Consider the following 19,219-nt stretch of genomic DNA (forward strand, 5'->3'; position numbering starts at 1 on the left):
TCCGTAATGTCACTTCTGGCTTCGGTACACATACCTGTATTTGAAGCTAATTTGGCTTCTATTTGAAGATGCAAATATTTCTGAGAAAAGAGTCCACACCACAGAGTAGAGACAACTGTTTGATATTTTATTAAAAAGTAAAACTAGACAGTCAGTGGTAACCGCTGACCCGTTTTCCTCCCCGATCATCGTCTTATCACAAGGTTTTACAGATGGCAGTGATGTCTGTCTGTCCGACCAGGAGACCCTCATCAGCTCAACTCAAATAAAACAGGGAGAACTATGGTCGTCGTCCATAGCCTTTATTGGAAATTCTTTACATGTGAATCCTCTGAACCTGCCCAAACCCAGCTTTAGAGACTATAAATATATATATAAAAAAAAGGAAGTGTAAAAGACTTTTTGCAGTTCCTCCAAGAACAAAGAAAGCATTTACAGTCAGATCTCAACTTGAGAAGGGAAGTCACGTTTTTGTTTGTTCGTTGAAATGGCAAACAATTGCAAAAGTGATTTTATCAAATACATTATGTCAGAATCAAGGCCAATTTTAAAGAGAAAATAATAAAGTGGGGTAAAACAGTCAGTGGCCAAATGAAATCAGTAAGGTCTTGATGATAACAGCACTAGAAAAACACTGTAGAACAACACAGCACAGTACAGACAGAAGAGGGCAAACCAACCGCTGCCTCATCAGTTTAATATATATATATATATATATGTATACATATACATTTCTGGAAAACCTTGACACAAACTACAGAAACATCTGCACTTTGAAATGGTTTTTGTTAAGTTGTGTCTGATTTAAAAATGTGATCAATTTGCTGCAGTAGCGTTCCTGCCCGTGTAGAGGTTATTACAAAACAAGCAAAAACACACCAGCACTATGATGACCACTGTCCTCTGATGACCAGTGAGCGCACAGAGCAGTGAGAGTTGCAAAAGTTCAGCACTGTCACTGAATTGCTTGAATGTGACAGCAGTATTTAGACTGCAGGAGAAGAGCACCACCTGGTGAATGAACCAGAAAATGCAGGGAAACCATTTTCCTCTCAGGAGCCATAGTTTGTGTCACTTAATCCATTTAAATTAGTGGCTTTAAGGATGTTTCTTACAAAATGTACAAGTGACTAATTCAACTATTTCTGCTGCGACAATGAAAAGTAAAACTCTGACATGTTCTCTGCATTGACTGGGAGAGCCCTGGTTTAGCTTTACCATTTATTCGAAGTGATTAAGATCAACAAGTTTATCATTTACAATACCAAATAAAATGTGCAAAAAATATCAAATATTAAAAAATGCCCATTTTCCTAACAAACATCACATTTGTTGTTTTAAACACTGTTTACAAATGTTTTCAATAAATTCTGGTCCTGCAGCTGCTGGCATTTATAGGTGCACTTTACACAGAAGGAGTGCAAACTGATGGAGCATTGAGGTACCGGTTCTTTTAAGTGGCAGGGCACTGCAGAGGAGGAAAGGCTGGTCAGCTCCACACGCCAAGAATTAGACACCAAGTCCCTGCTTTTAAAAACATCTTGGCACCAAGAGCTGAGGTGAAGGTTGTGTTTTAGCACTAACGTGATGCAAATATATCTGTGATCTGCAGTCTTGACCCAGTTTGACAATGAATCTGCACCTGGGCTGGAAAAAAAAACAAAATAAGTGAAAATCCTATCATGGTTATCTATAGACTTGCATTTGACCAAAGGTAATCTTGGTGTCAAGATGCTTAGAAGTAAGAGCGGTGACAGAAAAAGTTCAAATCAGCCATTAGAGCTGTTTGTAAGCCAAGAAAGATTTCCCAGAGGGTTTCCGCTACATGGACACCATGTCTACAAAGAAGTACTATTAGTCAATGAAAACACCATGACTTGTAACAGAGATGTGGGTAGGACAAACACTTTACAGCTTGACACCTCAGTAAAGTGATGGCTGGATTATGGGTGTCAAGAGTGAAGACAGACCTCTGATTACACTGTACTGGTGTTTGGGAAAGAAGTTCACAGGAAAACATTTTGAGTCAAATTACACTTGTACGTATGTGTTTGTGTGAGGTTGTCAACTTGGAACTGAAGTTCAAATCAAAGAGTCTTAAAGAGCTACGAGGACCCATCCATTCTCTCAAATGTCTCATTTTTCCTGGTTGGGGAAAAAAACATCACTAATATCAAACATGATACAAATATAAATCAGTTTTCTTTCGTCATTTTTCAAAATATGAACAGAAATTCAATAAACTCAAAAAAGTCCTTCTGAGGATTAAGTCCTGCTGGCTGTGAGGAGGAGGAGGAGGAGGAGACGGACTCTTGATCATTTTTCAAAGAGCGGGACAGAAATTTTAAAGCAAAGAGACGACAAAACAAAAAGCACCCTGGACTTCACGAGCGTTTCTGTCTCTTGGAATGTCGCTGCCGGCTGGACCGGTCCTCGTCGCTGCTCGCCCCCCCAGCGTCAACCCGGCCCCCCCGCTGACGAGTTCTCCGTGTGTCCCGCTCGCCATCGCTATCCTGCTCCCTATAATCCTTCCTGCCTGAGGTGGCAGAGGTCCGCTTACTTCTCCTCCTGCCGTCATCATCCTCCTCCTCCTCCTCCTCGTCACTCTCACTCTCCTCATCCCTCCGTCCCCTCACATATCTGGTTTTCTTCCTGTTTGATTTGCCATTCTGCATCTTCTTCTTCTTCGGTTCATCTTCCTCTTCCTCCTCCTCCTCCTCTTCCTCCTCTTCCTCAGATGATGATGCAGGGGCTTGGCTGACGCGTTTGCGTGATCGCCGGCGGAGGTAGCTGAGGCCAGGCAGCAGCTTCTGCAGCAGCTCGTTGAATGTCTGCTCCGTCTTGACCATGCAGGAGAGCACGGTGCTGCCCTGCTGGTTGTACTCCTCTGCATTAGAGAAGACAAGTTTCATGTCTTCCAGGAAATCCTGGCCGTGACGATACGAGCCCTGGCTGAACTTTCCCAGCATAGTCTGGAAATCCATAGGCTGGGAGATGATGTCCAGGTAGTCCTCTGCCTCCTCTGGGGACACGGGCTCCCTAAGAGAGGAGCAGAGCGCGTGAGGAGGGCCACGTTAGACTACGGATCATAATTCCTGATGTCTACAGTCATTCAGGTCGCAGGAAATGTTAAATTACAACGACAAACTAAACCTAAAGGACCATTTTGGTTTTTACCAATGCAAGAAACGTGTCTTGTCTCACACAAGTACGTAGTTTGTTTTGCTCCAGACTCCTTAATAAAGTGACTGTCCATTCAAACATGAAGGTTAAGTCCTTCGCTCACCTGAAAGGCCAGCTGTAGCGGAATTTCATCAGTTTCTTGAGGATCTCCTCACACCTCTCCAGCTCCAGTGCCTGCCTGCGCACTCCTGATTGGGAACTCTGTCGCACCTGCAGTAAGCATACACACATTTAGAAACAAAACAGTGTCTGTTGGTTTCGGAAATCGAAATAATCTCCGGCTTTAATTCTTCTAAGAATTGATGTCTCTTCTGTGTACAATTGTCCAAGTGGTTTCTTACCAGTTCATCAATATCTGCAGGGCTGTTGGGTCCAGTCCTCTGTTTGCTGCTATGACTACTCGAAGATGCCTGCTTCTTGGGTTTACTTTTTGAACTTTTCTGCCGGGATGAAGACTGCTTATTTTTCTTCCTTGGTCTCACTGTAAAGAAATAATGAGGTGATCAGGACAACAAGCAACCACTGTGGAAACACCAGTATTCTTGTAGGCAGACGGAAGAAAATCTGGATATGACCAATGAAAATTTAACAGATAGGCAGTTATTGTAATGAGGCTTTTGTTATTGCTTAATTGTTTAAAGTTTTGTTATTTAAATTTGTATCAAACCACTCTCAATACCGTAATACTGCAGACTATCAAAGTCTCACTCTAGAAATGAGAACACTAATCTGTTCTTAGGTGCACTGCGATCATCTCTTGAACTATTCAGCATCAATGCAAAAACTTCTTTATCATAATCCTTGACATGCAGGCTGGAACTGACAGAGGGGATCATCCTGCCACATACTCCGAGTGAAGCCAGAGTGAGACACGGCTTCAAAGCAAAGGTCCAGACCTGAGCTGTGCTACATGACAACACACAGACAATAGAGACAGGGAGAGGACAGCAGCCAAAATTCCCGGTCGGCATTCCTCTCATTCCTAACCTTCAACACCAAGGACCCCCCGTTTTTCAAAACCAACTACAATCGGTGACCTCCTTTTGGACAATTCGAAATATTTATTGTATTCTGTCTTTGTTTTGCGTCATGGGTTTTTGTTGCAATGATTCAGTTTGGAAATGACACACAGAAATCCAAAGTGACTGAAACATCTGGCCACTTATTCTTAACTTATCTTGGTTGAAACCTTAATGGAAAATAGCCATTAAGCAGCGACAAATTTTTTAAAACCTGGGCTTGATTTACTCTCACTGATACTCACAGCTGTGGCCCATGGCTTTGTAGTCATTCTCCTCCTCGTCCTCTTCATCTTCGTCAGAGTCCTCCTCTTCAGATTCCTCCTCGTCCTCTTCTTCATCTGTGTCTTGGTTGTAGTTTCTGCAATGTAAAGGTTAACAATCAAACATCTTAACAGGGACGTGAAAACGTGGTCTATAGTTAGAGAAGAGGCAGGATTTAGGAAAGAATAAAATCATATATATTGGGTTCAGGGGGTGAACAGTTACCTTGAACGGGAGCCACGTCTGGCCACAGTGGGCTGGCAGGCCGGGCACAGCCACTCTCCATCAGGAATTCGGTAGAGGGCCGGTCGCAGACAGAACAGGTGGAAAGCCTTGTTGCACTCATCACAGAGGATAAGTTTCTCATCGTCACCTAAAAGAGTTCAATTAACATCATAGGATTTAGCTACAGAGGGTGTTTTAAAAAAATAAATTCTGTTTTTAATGAAAATGTATTCAGTAGGTCCACATTTTTGTTTCCAGTCTTCACTCCCTGAAAATGCCTGTCTGCGTCTGTGCAAATAACCAACTTGGTGTCATCTTATCACTACAGGTTCACCTGATGGCCTGCGGACCTCCTGGCTCTTTATGTAGACCTGCCTGACAATACTAGTCTGTGCTGCCCTGATCCTGCTGCTGCTGTGCTGTTTGGATCTGGGTCCAGACTCCATCAGCTTCAACACAAATGGCTTCTGTCTGAGCTCTAAACAGGGAGCAGAAGGTTGGTAATACAGCACTGCTTCACTCAAACTGCTACTCATCAATCCAGCACATCTGTAAGTGAGGACTGACGGTTTCTTCGTGGGGAAAAACATTTGTGGTGCTGCTGTTGTTTTGTTTAGATGATCTGCGGTTATGTTATTTTTCCTGTTATTGGTTTTTGAACAAAGAAAGCCATATAAAACACAAATGTATCCGTTTGTCAATAGACATAATGCTCTCATTGGCTGCAAACAACATGCGATGTGCATTTTAATTACTTTTATGAAACCAATGAAGTAATACAGCATCTGTAAGCTATCCTTACCTTTCCTGCGGCAGACTTTGCAGCGAGCGTTCTCCGCAGACATGTCCCACTTTATGCAAGCGTCCAACATTCCCAGCAGGACGTGCATGCGGGAAAAGGTCTGGGCCTCTCGGATAGCAGTCTTCCACTTCTCTACTGCAGTTGCCACCTGAGGAAAAAAACCCAGACTTTGATTAAACTCAGCACAATTTCACATGAAGATTTAAATTGCCTTAGCTCTCTTTGTATACAAATCTTTTTCTGTTACTTATCTATGTATTTCGTAAGCACACTTTTAGTTTGCAGTTTTATTTCAGTATGTGCACAAAGCTCCAGTTTTCATTACAGATATTTTTGGTTCTTAAATTACTTAATATGCAACAGTGAGCACAAACATTGCAACTCTGGTCTCTTACCCTGGCCTCTTCTGCCAGTCTCTTCTCCTCGTCTACTTCTTCAGCCTTGCTGCTGCTGGTTTCCTCCCCGCCTTGCTTCTTCTTCTTTTTCTGCTTGGGCGCCATGAATCCCTGCAGGAACTTTTTGATTACACAGGCTTGAATGGTGATGATGCACTCTCCAAAGTCTTTCAAGCTCTCCATGTCTTTCAGCTGTGAGTAGAGGATGAAACAAACAGTTATGAATTGGTGGTGATGACAGAAGGCTGTACACCATCATTCTACCAAAAAGATGAAGACTTTTCTCCATTTTTAGTAATCACCAGTGTTGAAATTTCAGGGCTACTGATATTGTAAGTAGCCAGACAAACTAATCACCTGTTCTTCGATGTCTACATTGTCATCCAGGTATCCCAGGCCTCCCTTCTGGAGTCGCGAGGCTACCTCCTGGATGTCACTGCGCAGGTAGTTCAGCAGCTCTGTGTAGCCATCGCAGGTCCTGAGGCCCAGTTTGCCTTTACGGGTTAGATGGACAGAGTGGAGGATGTCCTGGTACCTGAAACAGGTAAGGGACAGCTTTGTGTTCAGCTCCATATTTACTTCATCTCTGCTGCTGTCTTGTTAAAAACAATATGATCTGCCTCTTTTTTTTTTTTTTAACATCATTGTTCATACTTTATTATAGATGCTTTAGCAGTGTTACATTCCAAAACATCATAGGCTAATCTTAAAATGAAGGCATTTTTGTATAAACAGCAACTTAAAAGAAAAAAAAAGAGGGAAAAGCATCTACTGGATCACACCAACCAATACCTAACAGCTTGTGAAAAACAGGTAATGCTTTAGCAGCGCAGCAGGACGGGATGGTCACGCGTTTGCTAAAGTAATCATCTCTTATAATGAGTGCACGCACCGGCTTTGTATCTTCGCCTTCAGTTCACTCTCTCTGACCCCCTGAGGATGAAGACTTTCCACTAGTTCCTCCAGCTCGGCTACGGTGTCACATATGAACCTGAAATTAGAGACAGAAACAATAGAATCAAAGACTGTGTAAAAAGAAAAGTATGACATAAACAAAATGAAAGAGAAGAAGATAGACACAAAGCTCTCTTACCAGAGGTTCTGTCCCTGTTTGGGAACAGTGGTTTCTATGCAGATGTCTGCTGCTGCTCCCTGCTGGGCTCCCTCACTAATGGCACCGTCTATGCTGCCATCATCCTTTTCAGCTCCAGCTTCAGCTCCTAAAACAGTAATTAATATTCTTTAAAAGAAAGTCAAACACAAACCTTCATCACAAGCAAATACATTTTGAAAAAGGGTTACAGGGACCCATTTAGAAATCAATACCAATATTTGGGACTGATATCTGCCAATATTCATTTTTTAACAAACACAATTTGATGGGGATAACTCAAACTAAGTTACTGGTACCTTGTGAATCATTTGTAGCGGCTGACTCGGCATCCTCTTCCTCGTCTACCTCGGGCTCGGCTGGTTTTTCCTCCGGTGGAGGAGTGAAGCTGTAGTCGATGCTTTCACTCACCCAGCCTTTCTCAATGTACAGACCAGGAACCACGTCAGAGAAGAGCCAGTATCTGAACAAAAACACCAAGCAGCCGCGGTTATGATTAGGTTATTTGAAGAAATGACATGTATCTGAATAGAAACGTTGGTGCGCAGCACAAACCTGTTGTGATTTCTGTCTGTACCCAGTGGGGTCCTGCGCATGACAAGTCTGGCTTTGGTTATACCGTCCTGAAAGGCCCTTTCTACAGCAGCCCTCTGTCTACGCATCCGCTCCTCTTCAGCCTCCTTCTCCATGCGTTCTTTGGGGAAATGACACAGTAAGTAGAAATGATAAACTGGCTTTACTTTAAATGACACTCATTACTACAGGCGCTCAGTGGTGGAGACACTAAGTACTGACAAAACAAAATCTAAAAAAGTGAGTCACAAAATATTACATGCTCTATTAAGCTTGTCAGTTAACCAGATTACATTTTTTAAATGGTGCATTTTAATACAGATTATGTGCTCCACTCCACTACACAGTTTACCTTTGTTCTGTCTGTCCATCTCTTCCTTCTCTTTCTTGGCCTGTATGACCATCAGCCGCCGACTCTTCACAGAGCTGATCATATCCTCGGGCTCGGGCTCGGGCTCGGGCTCCACCTTTACTTCTTTTTTGCTCTCCTTCTTGGCCCCGCTCTCTCTCTTTTTCTCACCTTTAAGCCCAGAGGAAAAACAAATCAAAATGGTGGTATTGGTATTTTATGGGCATTACATACACTTTTTAGTATGTTAATGAATGGGGAAATAAGCAGGTGTAGGAGTTTTAAATCTTAGTATTTTCACTCCTTCATTAAAAACTGCTGTTCTCTGCTGATCTTGACCAACCTTTGCCCTCCATCTCCTTCCGCATCTGCCTCTCCGCCTTCTTGCGGTCATTGACTTCTTTCAGCATTGCCAGACGCTCCCTGCACACCTCCGCTGACTTTTGCTGCATTGCATCAACGTGGTCTTCAACAGAGTACGTCATGAGTATGCGGTGGCACAGTGCCACCAACAGGCTGACCTTCTCCTCAGGGCTCAGCTCAAACACCTCGATTGTCTCAAGCTTCTCCAAGAACTCACTGGTCACCACATCATCAAAGCCGCCCATAGGCCCAGAGTCCACCGAGCCCTGGCCGCTCTCCTCACCATGAGCGTCACATGGTCGCAGGCACAACCGTGCCAGCTCCGACACCGAGTGCATGGTGAGGGGGATCTCAGATAAGGGCATATCAAGCTCACTGTAGCCTTCCGCCAGCTCGTCCTGCAGCAGCGTCTGAAGCAGCACCACCAGAACGCGGTTCAGGTAGAGGAAGCCAGACTTTTCCCCGGCCAGTGCTTCCATCAGGGCTACTGCTGTGATGGGATACTGGTCATCCGGCATCAGCAGCCCTGCGTAGCAGTTAAGGAAGTCCACCACCATAGCCACGTCACCAAACAGGGTATTGGGCAAACCCTCTGGCATGTCTACAAGCTTGAAGGTCGGCAAGGTCTTGCCGCCTTCAATCTCCTGGTCCTCATATCTGCGTGATTGTTCGCGGCGGACCAGCATCTCTTTCTCTCGTTTCTCCTTGGCCTTTTCTCGCAGTTTCTCTTTGAGTTCCTCGCGCCTTTTCTTCATCTCTTCCTGCCTTTCCTCTTCACTCATGGCTGCCCACTTCCTCTTTTGCTCCATAAGCTCCCAGCGTTTCTGCACCAGCTCCTGGAGCTCCTCTGGCAGCCGACCACGATCGTCTGGGGACAAGGTCTTTGCGGCCTTGGAGATGAGGGAGGACAGGAAGTTCTTTTTGTCTTCTTTGCCCTTGTTCTCCTTATAGTAACGAAGGAGGTGAAGAGCCATAGGGTGCAGTGGCTTTCCCAGTTTGGGTGTACCCAGGCCAGTACTACGGGCTCTCTTCTTAGGGCTCCCAGCAGGGGGGCTCTTAGCAAGATGCAGCAGAGTCATCTGCTTCATCTTTGTTGCTTTAGCACCAGCTTTACCATCTTTTTTAGAAGCTTTGAGGACGTTGAGCTTCTTATCACCGCTCTTCCTGCCTCTCTTGCCTTCTTTCTTGTCCCCAGACTTTCTGCCTTTGCCTTCTCCTTTCTTTGGACTTCCCGAGTTTTTGACATTGAGCGGGGAGCCATTCATTTTTATTTGCTGAAATAGAGATAACAAAAGCTCAATAAATAAAGCTCAGGTTTTTTAAAAAGGAATACCCCATATTTATCAGGTAAAACCTTAACAACATAATGGGCATACAAGCCAGCTAACCTGCATGTGGCCCCAAATGGTCGGACTAAGGGGCATGCCTAAAGAGTCCTTCTTCCTCCTCCTTTTCTTCTCTCCTTTCTCATTGCCTGAATCCTCTCCTGGCGTGTCAGCGGTCTTTGGCCTCTTGCTAGGTTTACCTTCTAGAGATGACAAGCTCTTACGCTTTGTGGAGGGATTCTCTGCTAAAAACTTTAGACAAACAAAAGATTGTCAGCCAAGAACAAGCAACATTTTTTAAAATCCAGTAAAGTGAAAAAATATTACCATGGGTAATATACCTTGTGTGGATCAAGAAGAAAGTCACTGAATTTGCTGGGCAGGTTAAATTTTTTCACCAGTTCATCTTCAACCACCCATGGAGCACTCTCCCCCGTGCCCAGCCTCAGGGCGTAGTGCCTGATGAAGTAGCGCATGATCTCCTTGGTAGGAGGTCGCTCCGTTCTGAAGAGACTTTCTGCTGGAACATCACTGATCACCTATGAGACAAGTCGATGGGGAAGATTCGATGTCATCTTCTTTCAAAAACGCAAACTCTATGTAGATCTCAAAAGATCATAAACCAAACATGGAAGTTTGAGAGATCGGTTGTGGATCAAGCAGCCAAATGTCATAAATTACACTAAAGAAAAATACAGAAGAGTAATATACTGGCAAGACTAATTCTCTTTTCAAGAAAGAAAAGAAGCTTGGACATTTTGTGTTGACTGCTGAGAACAGGAAACGAACCTTATCCTCATTGATGAGTTTCACATCGTACTTATGAGGAAGGAATTTGGGCATCACCCATCTCCTCTTCTCTTCCTTCATGGCGGTGGAAAGTTTCCGTGGTGAACGTCGAGCTCTGTCACCTGATAGGAAGTAAAATAATATCAAGTAAGAAAAATAAGACTCTTTTTTTCCCCATATATACAAATAATAGAGAGATAAATGGAGGCTATTAACATTGGAAGATTTTATCTAAGCAAAAAACACTTATTCTGAGTATACATGCTTCACTACTCTTTTGTTTATACACCGAGTGGTACTCACTGAGACTCTCTCTCCTGTTTTCCTCCTCTCGGGGAGGAGGTTCCTTCCTCTGGTTCTCCTGACTTGCATTCTCCTTGTCACTGGATGGAGAGTCGCAGGCACCTTCAAGCTTCTTCTCCCCCGTCTCGCCCTCTGGCTTTTCTAGGGGATGAATTTTCACCACTTTCACTTGCAAACTTTTGTCCTTCCCCACCTGAAATTAAGAAGTCAAGAGAAAGTAATCAATTAAGCACCTGCTTACCACTGAGGATGGTATTGTTTGAGTTTTACATTAGTGCATTAAATTTCTTTACATCTTTAAAGGACTGAAACCAACTGACATCGATCTAAACAATCTAATCTAAGTTATGGTAAATCAAATTTACAATGGTAAAACAGTATCTACTGTACACTAAAGATAATATTTATAATATTAATGTGTAACTAAATGGTTAAAAATGCTACATAACAGACAAGTTTAGAAATTTAAAAAGTCACACTGACCAGGAAATCGCACTCTTCATCCACAGCATACTTGGTGAGGATTTCCACCCAGGCCATTTCAACCAGTTTGTCTAAAGACACTGTGTTATGGTGGACCATCTCCAGGATCGGCTTCTCAAACCACTTAGGATACTCCTCCTGGAGCCTGCACATAGAAAATAGTAAGTGCAAAATACGATTTAACAATATATTAAGTATACTATAGTTTTTGCATCCTGTCAAAACATGCTCCACTTTTTTCTGTACACACTGCTGTTAATGTTTTGGTGCTCAGCAAACAAGACATTAATTGAGGTTGTTCATGGGTGTGAGGCACACTATTCACGTCATAATTTCTTTCACATTGTTTGGCTTTCTGTGATGCATTCGTCACCAGCACCAGAGCATTATATAACAGAGACAAAGGGATGAGAGTGACCAGCAGGGGGAGTAAAATCTCTTTGCTGTTATAATTAGACAGAGCTTAAGTACAGCAGTGTGATCCTGAGTGACTTGAGCTCTGGGCAGCTGAGCAGTGCTCTGCCCCGTCTTTGCTGTGACATCTCCATGGGCCACACATATAGTGGGGTTCACCTTCCTCTTGCTGACAGCAGATATACAGAGAGTATATGTTCACCTGGATGGTAATATGTGGACTGACAACGATCAGTTGAGCGATACCACATTTTTTATGAGCGTGTTCCTGCTTTTAACAGACCAGGATAAAGGAACTCTCACCATGCAATTGCAGATTCACGGATGACTCAATCACACACCCTCTAAATAGAATAAGAGGAGGAGCACCAGATTTATCCAATGGTGGCAAAGCTTCAAGCCTTGTGACCTTCACTGAGAGAGTATGGCTCCTTCGTGATACTACTAAGCTGCTGTTAGAGAAGCTAATCTGCATTTTCAGGCATCTAAATAGTCATAGGTCCAGGGATATATAAATTAGTGAGAACCAGAGCTTTACTGAGGATCTGAATGCAAAGCACTCCCATCTGCTCAACTGTAACCGTAGACTGTGATAATCAGAGTAGACTGATGGCTCTTATTCTTGAATTAAAACAGTGTACATGCACATGCAAATTTAAGATTTAATACTAACAGTTCAGTGACTTCTTGTTCTTCTTCCCATGCTTCTTTGTGTGTGAGCTGGCTGCTTCCAGTGCTTTTGCATGTCCAGATGCGCTCACTGTATCTCGTCAAGCGTGCCTCATACTCTCTGTAGGGAGTTGGTCAAGGAAATTTCAATAGTCACATGCAAACTGTTCCTCCTTGTTAAATCATTTGCTTACTGATTACAAGACAAGTAAGGTTTATTGAAAAAACTGTCACTGATGTCAGTAATATGAAAAAAGGCTCAGGCCAAGGTGCAGAGACATAACTTCATAACAAAATCTTAATGCCCTTTTACTCTAACAAAAAAGTCTACAAATTGTGTAATTAGCAATATATAGATACTTAGTTGATCCTTACAGGAAATTATTTTATACAGCAGCTACATTCACAATCAAACACGACATAAGACAGATAAACATATACATCTAAAAAAAAAAAACTATGCACAAAAGCATTAAAAAATGACTAGGGAACCCAAGTCTTATTGATAAAGCAATTAAAAACTATACATAATGTATGATAAAGATTCAAAAATCAGGGTGTGTAATGTGCAATGCGGCATATCTAAAAACAGTACAAATATATACATATATATAAATATATGAAGTATTTACTATGGTAACCCTATAAATATGCTAACTGAAAAAGTAAGGAGGGTTGTAAAGAATAATGCTGGTGAGTGTGGTTGACAAAAAATCCTGACTATTTAAGATATACGGAAAACTTGGGGTGTAAACTTTGACTGTAATACCTCTGATGAAAGTAAAAACTACAAAAGTAAATTCTCTGTTACTTTAAATGCGATAGCAAGGAAAGTTAGAAGGGAGGCCTGTGCTTCGCATAGTTGTCCCTAAGGCAGCGATGATAGATGTTGATGTTAAAATATACATACAAACACTCAAGTGAAAAACACAGCTCTGTCAGTGCACGAATCCAAACCAACCAAAACCTAAAACAACTTTTGCAGACATATAAAGACCAAAAAGTCCACTTTTCGTACTACGTGTGTCACACTGAGCTGTCATAATCGTGCTGACAGTTACGGACCTCTGACGTTTTAAGTTTTCACACAAACATCAAAACAACCGGATAAAGTTACCTAACTATTAGACCAAAACAAAGCTATCCGTCCAAAAAATGCGGTCTTATGTCTTTAAAGCATTTGTTGTTTCCTCTTGACGCACTCAAAAGCACAAATTTACCGGTAACGTTAGCTAAGGCTAGCTAACTGTAAAGAGGCTAACGTTAACGGCTAACAGCAGCGGAGCACCATCCTCAGCCTGAACAGGCGGCTATTGTCACATAATGGGATACCGAGCGGCTTGCTAGCTAACCCCGCTAGCTTTGGTAGCTGTCAGCGGGGCCGTGAAAGTGAAAAGTGAAAGGACGCCTTTTAGCAGCTCTGTATTTATCCAAGCATGTAAATTGATCTGTGAAACGCATAAAATGCACTTGTTTTGCTGGCTTGGCGAAATAGCCAGCTGGTTACAATGAGGCGGTAAGCAAAGCGGCGTGAACACTAGCTAGCTAGCTTGTCATCCAGAGTACATTGTGTACATGCGGGGGGGGAAAGATAAATGGAGGTAAAATGTCAGGTTAGAGCAAATTAGATATGTTAGTCAGCTCTACAGCCCTGTGCATGTGACTACGTCGGTAACGATTTAAGTTAGCCAGGTAGACAAAGCCACTTATGCAGCTTGCCGGCTGACTCGGTGAGCAAAGGCTGAGCATCAGCATCATGTTAAAGGATACTCTTTGTTCCTGAAGGCCTCCTTGGTGTGCTCGATGATGTACACCTCCTCTCCCGGGCCTGGCGGCTCGGCTAGCGGCTTAGCCAATGGGTAAGGTTTCCGTCCTAAAAGCGGTGCCATATCAAATCCACGGATGGCACGGGTGCCGATGGTGAAAATCAAATCTTCTCGCAACAAACTAGCACAATAATATGCAATAATATGTCCTTAGCATGTATGCAAGCGTCCCGAAACGTCTTAGCACGTCTCGCGTTACCGCCGGCAGGCCCGGCACTCAACGTGTAGCAGCTAAGTTAGCTGACTAGCTAGCAGGCTGGATTGCTATCTCGTTGCAAAACAATAACAGTGCGCTTCTTGTCACCCGCCTCATCGCATCCTTCTTCTCTCCTCTGGTAACAATACCATGCTGCTTCTACGCAATGCCTTAGATGTCAAACAGGTTGCCGGACTTGTCCTCCTGAATACTTAGTAAACTTTTAGCTCCTCCGGATGAACATGAAAGGATGTAAACCACACCGAAATCAAACTCGCGGCAACAGCCAGTTCAGCAGGAGGTCTGGCGCGCAGTGCAATCCCAAGTCTTTGCAAACTAGGCCTGTTCTCGCTTCGTCAATTTTATTCGCTGCATGTCCCTTCTTGTCGGAGCTTCTTTTAATCAGATAACGGAAATAGTAAGTGTTAACAAAAAGTATCGTTGATCAATCAAGAGGTTAATTCCTTGTCGAAATGGCGGGAGTTTCTAGTCGCCGGCACAATTCCGTTCACCCTCGGAACTCCGTTTCCCCGGCAGCAGGCAGCGTCGCTAGCACGCCCCGCCCCCTCTCAACGTTGATTGGCTCCCTCAGGAGCGCGCCTTCATTAAATTGTTCTGATGCGGTCTCTGATTGGCTGATATAGCCTGTCTTTTGTCAAAATGGAACAACCTCTTTAAATACACCACGCCTTCATCGAATAGAAATGAGAGGCTAGAGGTCAGCTGATGGCTAGATTTTATGAAATATTTACCTGATAAATACTAAAACAATTTTGTATGAAGGCTGTTAAAACTGAGGTGGAGTAATTCCTCATTGAATCGTCAAATCAATGACTAAACCCATTGTCTGGACTCCATTTTGAACAGGTCTGGTTAAACAATAGGTCCTGCGTGTATAATGCAATACAGTGCTTGCCACAAGGCAATTTTCTGAATGCTTATCGATCTTACAGCATCAATGAATTGAACTGGAATTGTAAAGTAGCATTTATTATGGTTTACAACGTTGTCAGTTATAAACATGGGCAAATTATATTATAAATATTTTAAAAAGCATTGTTTGCTTGCATGTGATAAGCCAATTTAAGATCTAAGATCCCGAAAGGGCATCATATTTAATATAAAATGGCACATCTAGACATCAATCTGCATAAAGCTACACATTTAACACATTTTTAAAATGGCCTGTAAACCTAACAAATAAAGCAGAAGGATATGGAAACATGCAAAAGTAAAGTTCAACTGCATAAATTGGAAACAGTAAGTTGCCCAAAACATTTCCAGCATGTGAATTGCAATACACACTCCCTGCAATAGCCAGAACTTGCCACACAACTTTGAAAAAAATCTCTCAATTCATTTCAGAAATCACTTAAAACAGCAGACTTTAAAGAACTTTAAAAGTGAACAAAGATTTTGCAGTAAATAAGTTTTTCTCCTCATTTGCTGAAATGTGATATTTGCGTAAATAGGTCAAGAGAACCTTAGAATAATCTTGAAAGTTTAGCTAATCTGAAGACAGAAATCATGTGCATTTTGACAAAATTATTACAAATGAGCTATCTCAGAGCAGGATTTTCTCCTGTGCAAATCTTCTTTAAAGGAGGGGCTCCTGATTCATCCGGCTCCTCCTGTTGATTAAAAAGAAACATTTTTAAAGCACTTCAAATTCATATAAATTTTACATCATGCAACAACAGACCCCAGAGATAGAAATTATTATTTAATCAAAGAAAATATTTTGGTCTTAGTTGAATCAGTTCTCAGAAAGTGAACCTGTGTGTCTGGGGCGCTCCGTCTAACAGCTCCCGATGAAAGAAGGTCCTCTTTGATGAGAGTGGGAGGCTCATCAGCTCCATCCTGTCCTGAATGAATTGGCTCTGCATTCAGAGGATAGAGTGGAAATATATAATTATTAACGCAGCTTTGAGAGTAATTAAGTAATAATAATAATATAATAATCAAGAGTAATTGTTTAAGATTGTTACCACTGAACTCGAGGATTTATACAAATTAATACTCTAATACAGTGATACTCAATTTACAGACCGACGGCCAAATCTGGCCCCCGATAGGGTACCAGGTGGGCCCCATCCATTTTCTAATTCAAAATAAAAATAAAGTGATTCACACTGGGAATTATTTTTTACTTTTAGTATATATAAGGTGCCAGAGTGCATAAAACAGCATCAAAACAGAGTTTTTTTTTTTATTAAAAAAAGGGCCAGTGGAGGATACCTGTACCCCCCGACAAAGGGCCTAGCTAAGCCCCTAATGTCCTAAAATCCTAGAAATGTGCCAAAACCCTAGAAATGTTCTACAATCCTAAAAACGTCCTAAAATCCCGGAATTATCCAAAAATCCTGGAAAAGTCCTAAAATCAAATGATGTCCTTAAATCCTAGAAATATCCTAAAATCTGAGAAATGTCCTAAAATCCTAGAAATTTCCTAAATCGTACAGAGGCGTTCTAAAATCCGAGAAATGTCCTTTAATTATAGAAACATCCTAAACCCTACAAATGCACTAAAGTCCTTGAAACATTCTAAAATCCAATAGTCGTCCTAAAATCGTAGAAACATCCTAAAATCCGAGAAACATACTAAAATCTTAGAAACGAATGTGGCTCAGGTGCCCAGTAGCTCATTTGGTAGCGCAGGCGCCCCATGTACAGAGGCCGTGTCCTCGCTGGCCGCAGGTTTGATTCCAACCACGTCCTCTCTCTCCCCCCTTTTCGCTTAAGCTGTCCTCTTAATAGACAAGCGAGTTGAGTGTCCATGCTCCACTACATCTTTTACGTGTACCTTTTTTAAATTACAGGAAAAATGCGTAAAATTTTGTGAAAACATGTTCGAGAAAGCCATCCACATACCGTCCACACTCTCCTGGCCCAGCATTGGTGGCTGAGAGTCCTCGGCTCGGAGGCTGGAGGTATGCGGAGGGCTGACCTGCTGCGAGCTGGAAGTGCTGCTGCTGTTATCCATTTTAGGCTGGTAGACGTCTGACAGAAAACTCTGGTTGCTGTTTTCATCTGAGACGGAGAGCACAAGAGTTGAATATCAAGTTGCACGTTTTTAGTTTGTATTTTATTTGACTGTGTGATATTTTTGACATAAAAAATCGTATGTGATCAAGAAGACAGACACACATTTGTTCCTAATCACAAGGGCAGCAATAATTAAACAGGTTAGAAAAATGAAAACTTGATTCATTCTTAATGGAAGAATCTTTTAAATGAAACAGAAAAAAACAAACAAACAAACACTGAAATTAGAAACCAGGTCTATATCTCCTAAGAAACATGGATGACATATAAAACACGTAATATTTCCAATGACTTTTGTTAGATATCATAACTAAGATAAATGTACTAATGTCTTTGTTTATGCACATGGAGGCACACTCACACATATTGATGTGTGTCTGTGTGTATGCATGTTTTACAGTACCCTTTGTCATGTCCTATGCAGGCCAAATATATCTCGTTGCTTTAATATATTTGTTATTGGTGAATTATACTTTATAAATTAAAAAGTTGTGTAACCAGTTAATTTTTTAATGCGAACTTACATATATATACCAGTTACATTTATTTATTTATTTTATTGTATTATATTATGTGTTTTGTATTTTTTACCTTCTGTAGTTTTTATTCTTTTTTTTTATAGTGGTCGGTAACTCCGGTTACTGTTACTGTTATATAATTTAATTAAAATGCAAATGCAAATGCAAAAAAAAAAAATGATATGCATACAATGGCTCCAGTATTGTATTATATACCGTCACAAAACTCACCAGTGAAATCCAGTAAAGAATTAGTGTTTTCCAGGACCACATCTTTCAGTCCTCTAGCATCTCCACCTGTGGATTTGGTGCGATATATCTGATAAAAAAAGAGGGGATTGCAAATCAGACAGGACTGATTTTAGTAAATGCTTAAAGGCGATAATATTTATTATTTATTTTTTTTACATGGCAGAGGCGCCCACCTGCTTTGTCTCTGTTACCGGCACCCACTTGAATATGCGTAAGGATGTGTCTCCAACTGTCACCCATTTCTTCTCCCTGGGGATGAGATTAGTTTGATTTATTTTGGAAATGAGCTCCGTTTAGGTGTCACACCACACCATCTGCTCTAACAGCATTAATCTATATCATGACACACAATAGGATACATGCTCGTGTCCTCTCTGTCCACAGCAAGGATGACAGCTGATCAACTATCCTATCAGGCTTATTCACAGCCATCGTTTACTCTGAACGAGCGTGTAAAAACCGCGGGGACTTGTCCTGAGGGGTTCATTGATTTCACTGTTATGTGACTCCGGGACAGTCGTCTACATTACGGCGCGCGGCATGTCAGGCTGTGGCCATATTGACAGCTCTCGGCGGAAAAAACTCGGCTAGCTCCGCCTCTCCTGTCAACCCGCGGCGTTGATTGGTCAGCAGCGCTGTCAATCATCTAACTTTTCCGACTGAAGTTTGTTGAGCGACGCAGCAGATATCAGCCTACAGTCTACTAATACATTTCCCTCCATATTGTCCCCCAGACAGCCTACATACCATTTGCGCACCTTCTCGATGGCCGCCAGGACCTTTTTAATGTCATCTTTGGCCCGACTTCGGGTCTCAGCGCGGCCTGATCGTCCCGACATCTTGATGCTGTTATGATTCATCTACAGATGCATCTGAAAACTTCAAGACCAAGCCCCAGTCCTCCGTTACAGCGCTAGTCTCGCGAGATTTCCGTGTATTTTTTTTTCTTTCTTCTCTTTCTCTTTTTTTTGGGCTTCATCCTCTTCAGTATGTTCATACTGTATGTAGGCTACTGTAATGATTTGTGGCCGCTTAGTTAAATATTGATATATTATTTATTAATCTGGAGCTGTTCAAAATTCATCGGTGGTACAAAATCATGTATTTGTAACTGT

General features: G+C 42.1%; 2 protein-coding genes across 2 annotated transcripts; both read right to left on the reverse strand.

Moving 5' to 3' along the window:
* Positions 1-106: 106 nt before the first annotated feature.
* Positions 107-14,801, reverse strand: baz1b (bromodomain adjacent to zinc finger domain, 1B). The gene is made up of 21 exons (XM_042486365.1): positions 14,038-14,801; positions 12,272-12,388; positions 11,185-11,329; positions 10,702-10,894; positions 10,399-10,520; positions 9,951-10,148; positions 9,673-9,861; positions 8,265-9,558; positions 7,925-8,092; positions 7,555-7,693; positions 7,299-7,462; positions 6,982-7,108; positions 6,781-6,879; positions 6,246-6,423; positions 5,889-6,080; positions 5,494-5,641; positions 4,692-4,839; positions 4,448-4,563; positions 3,525-3,664; positions 3,287-3,393; positions 107-3,039 (listed from the first exon to the last, which is right to left on the reverse strand). The coding sequence occupies exons 1-21, from the start codon at positions 14,154-14,156 to the stop codon at positions 2,385-2,387; spliced, it is 4,758 nt and encodes a 1,585-aa protein (XP_042342299.1). The 5' UTR covers positions 14,157-14,801; the 3' UTR covers positions 107-2,384.
* Positions 14,802-15,258: 457 nt separating this feature from the next.
* On the reverse strand, positions 15,259-18,999 carry bcl7bb (BAF chromatin remodeling complex subunit BCL7B b). The gene is made up of 6 exons (XM_042487101.1): positions 18,852-18,999; positions 18,278-18,353; positions 18,084-18,171; positions 17,161-17,319; positions 16,066-16,169; positions 15,259-15,920 (listed from the first exon to the last, which is right to left on the reverse strand). The coding sequence occupies exons 1-6, from the start codon at positions 18,962-18,964 to the stop codon at positions 15,849-15,851; spliced, it is 612 nt and encodes a 203-aa protein (XP_042343035.1). The 5' UTR covers positions 18,965-18,999; the 3' UTR covers positions 15,259-15,848.
* Between the last annotated feature and the right edge of the window lie 220 nt (positions 19,000-19,219).

This window comes from Plectropomus leopardus, chromosome 5 (assembly GCF_008729295.1).
Source record: "Plectropomus leopardus isolate mb chromosome 5, YSFRI_Pleo_2.0, whole genome shotgun sequence".
Classification (NCBI taxonomy): domain Eukaryota; kingdom Metazoa; phylum Chordata; class Actinopteri; order Perciformes; family Serranidae; genus Plectropomus; species Plectropomus leopardus.

Coding starts and splice junctions, on each gene's coding strand:
- bcl7bb (XM_042487101.1), bottom strand. CDS start 18,964: ATGAATCATAACAGCATCAAGATGTCGGGACGATCAGGCCGCGCTGAG. Junction 18,354..18,851: donor ATCGAGAAGGTGCGCAAATG/GTATGTAGGCTG, acceptor TCTCATCCCCAG/GGAGAAGAAATGGGTGACAG. Junction 15,921..16,065: donor GGAGCGCCCCAGACACACAG/GTTCACTTTCTG, acceptor TTTAATCAACAG/GAGGAGCCGGATGAATCAGG.
- baz1b (XM_042486365.1), bottom strand. CDS start 14,156: ATGGCACCGCTTTTAGGACGGAAACCTTACCCATTGGCTAAGCCGCTA. Junction 9,862..9,950: donor TTCTTCTTGATCCACACAAG/GTATATTACCCA, acceptor GTTTGTCTAAAG/TTTTTAGCAGAGAATCCCTC. Junction 6,424..6,780: donor AAGGCGAAGATACAAAGCCG/GTGCGTGCACTC, acceptor TACCTGTTTCAG/GTACCAGGACATCCTCCACT.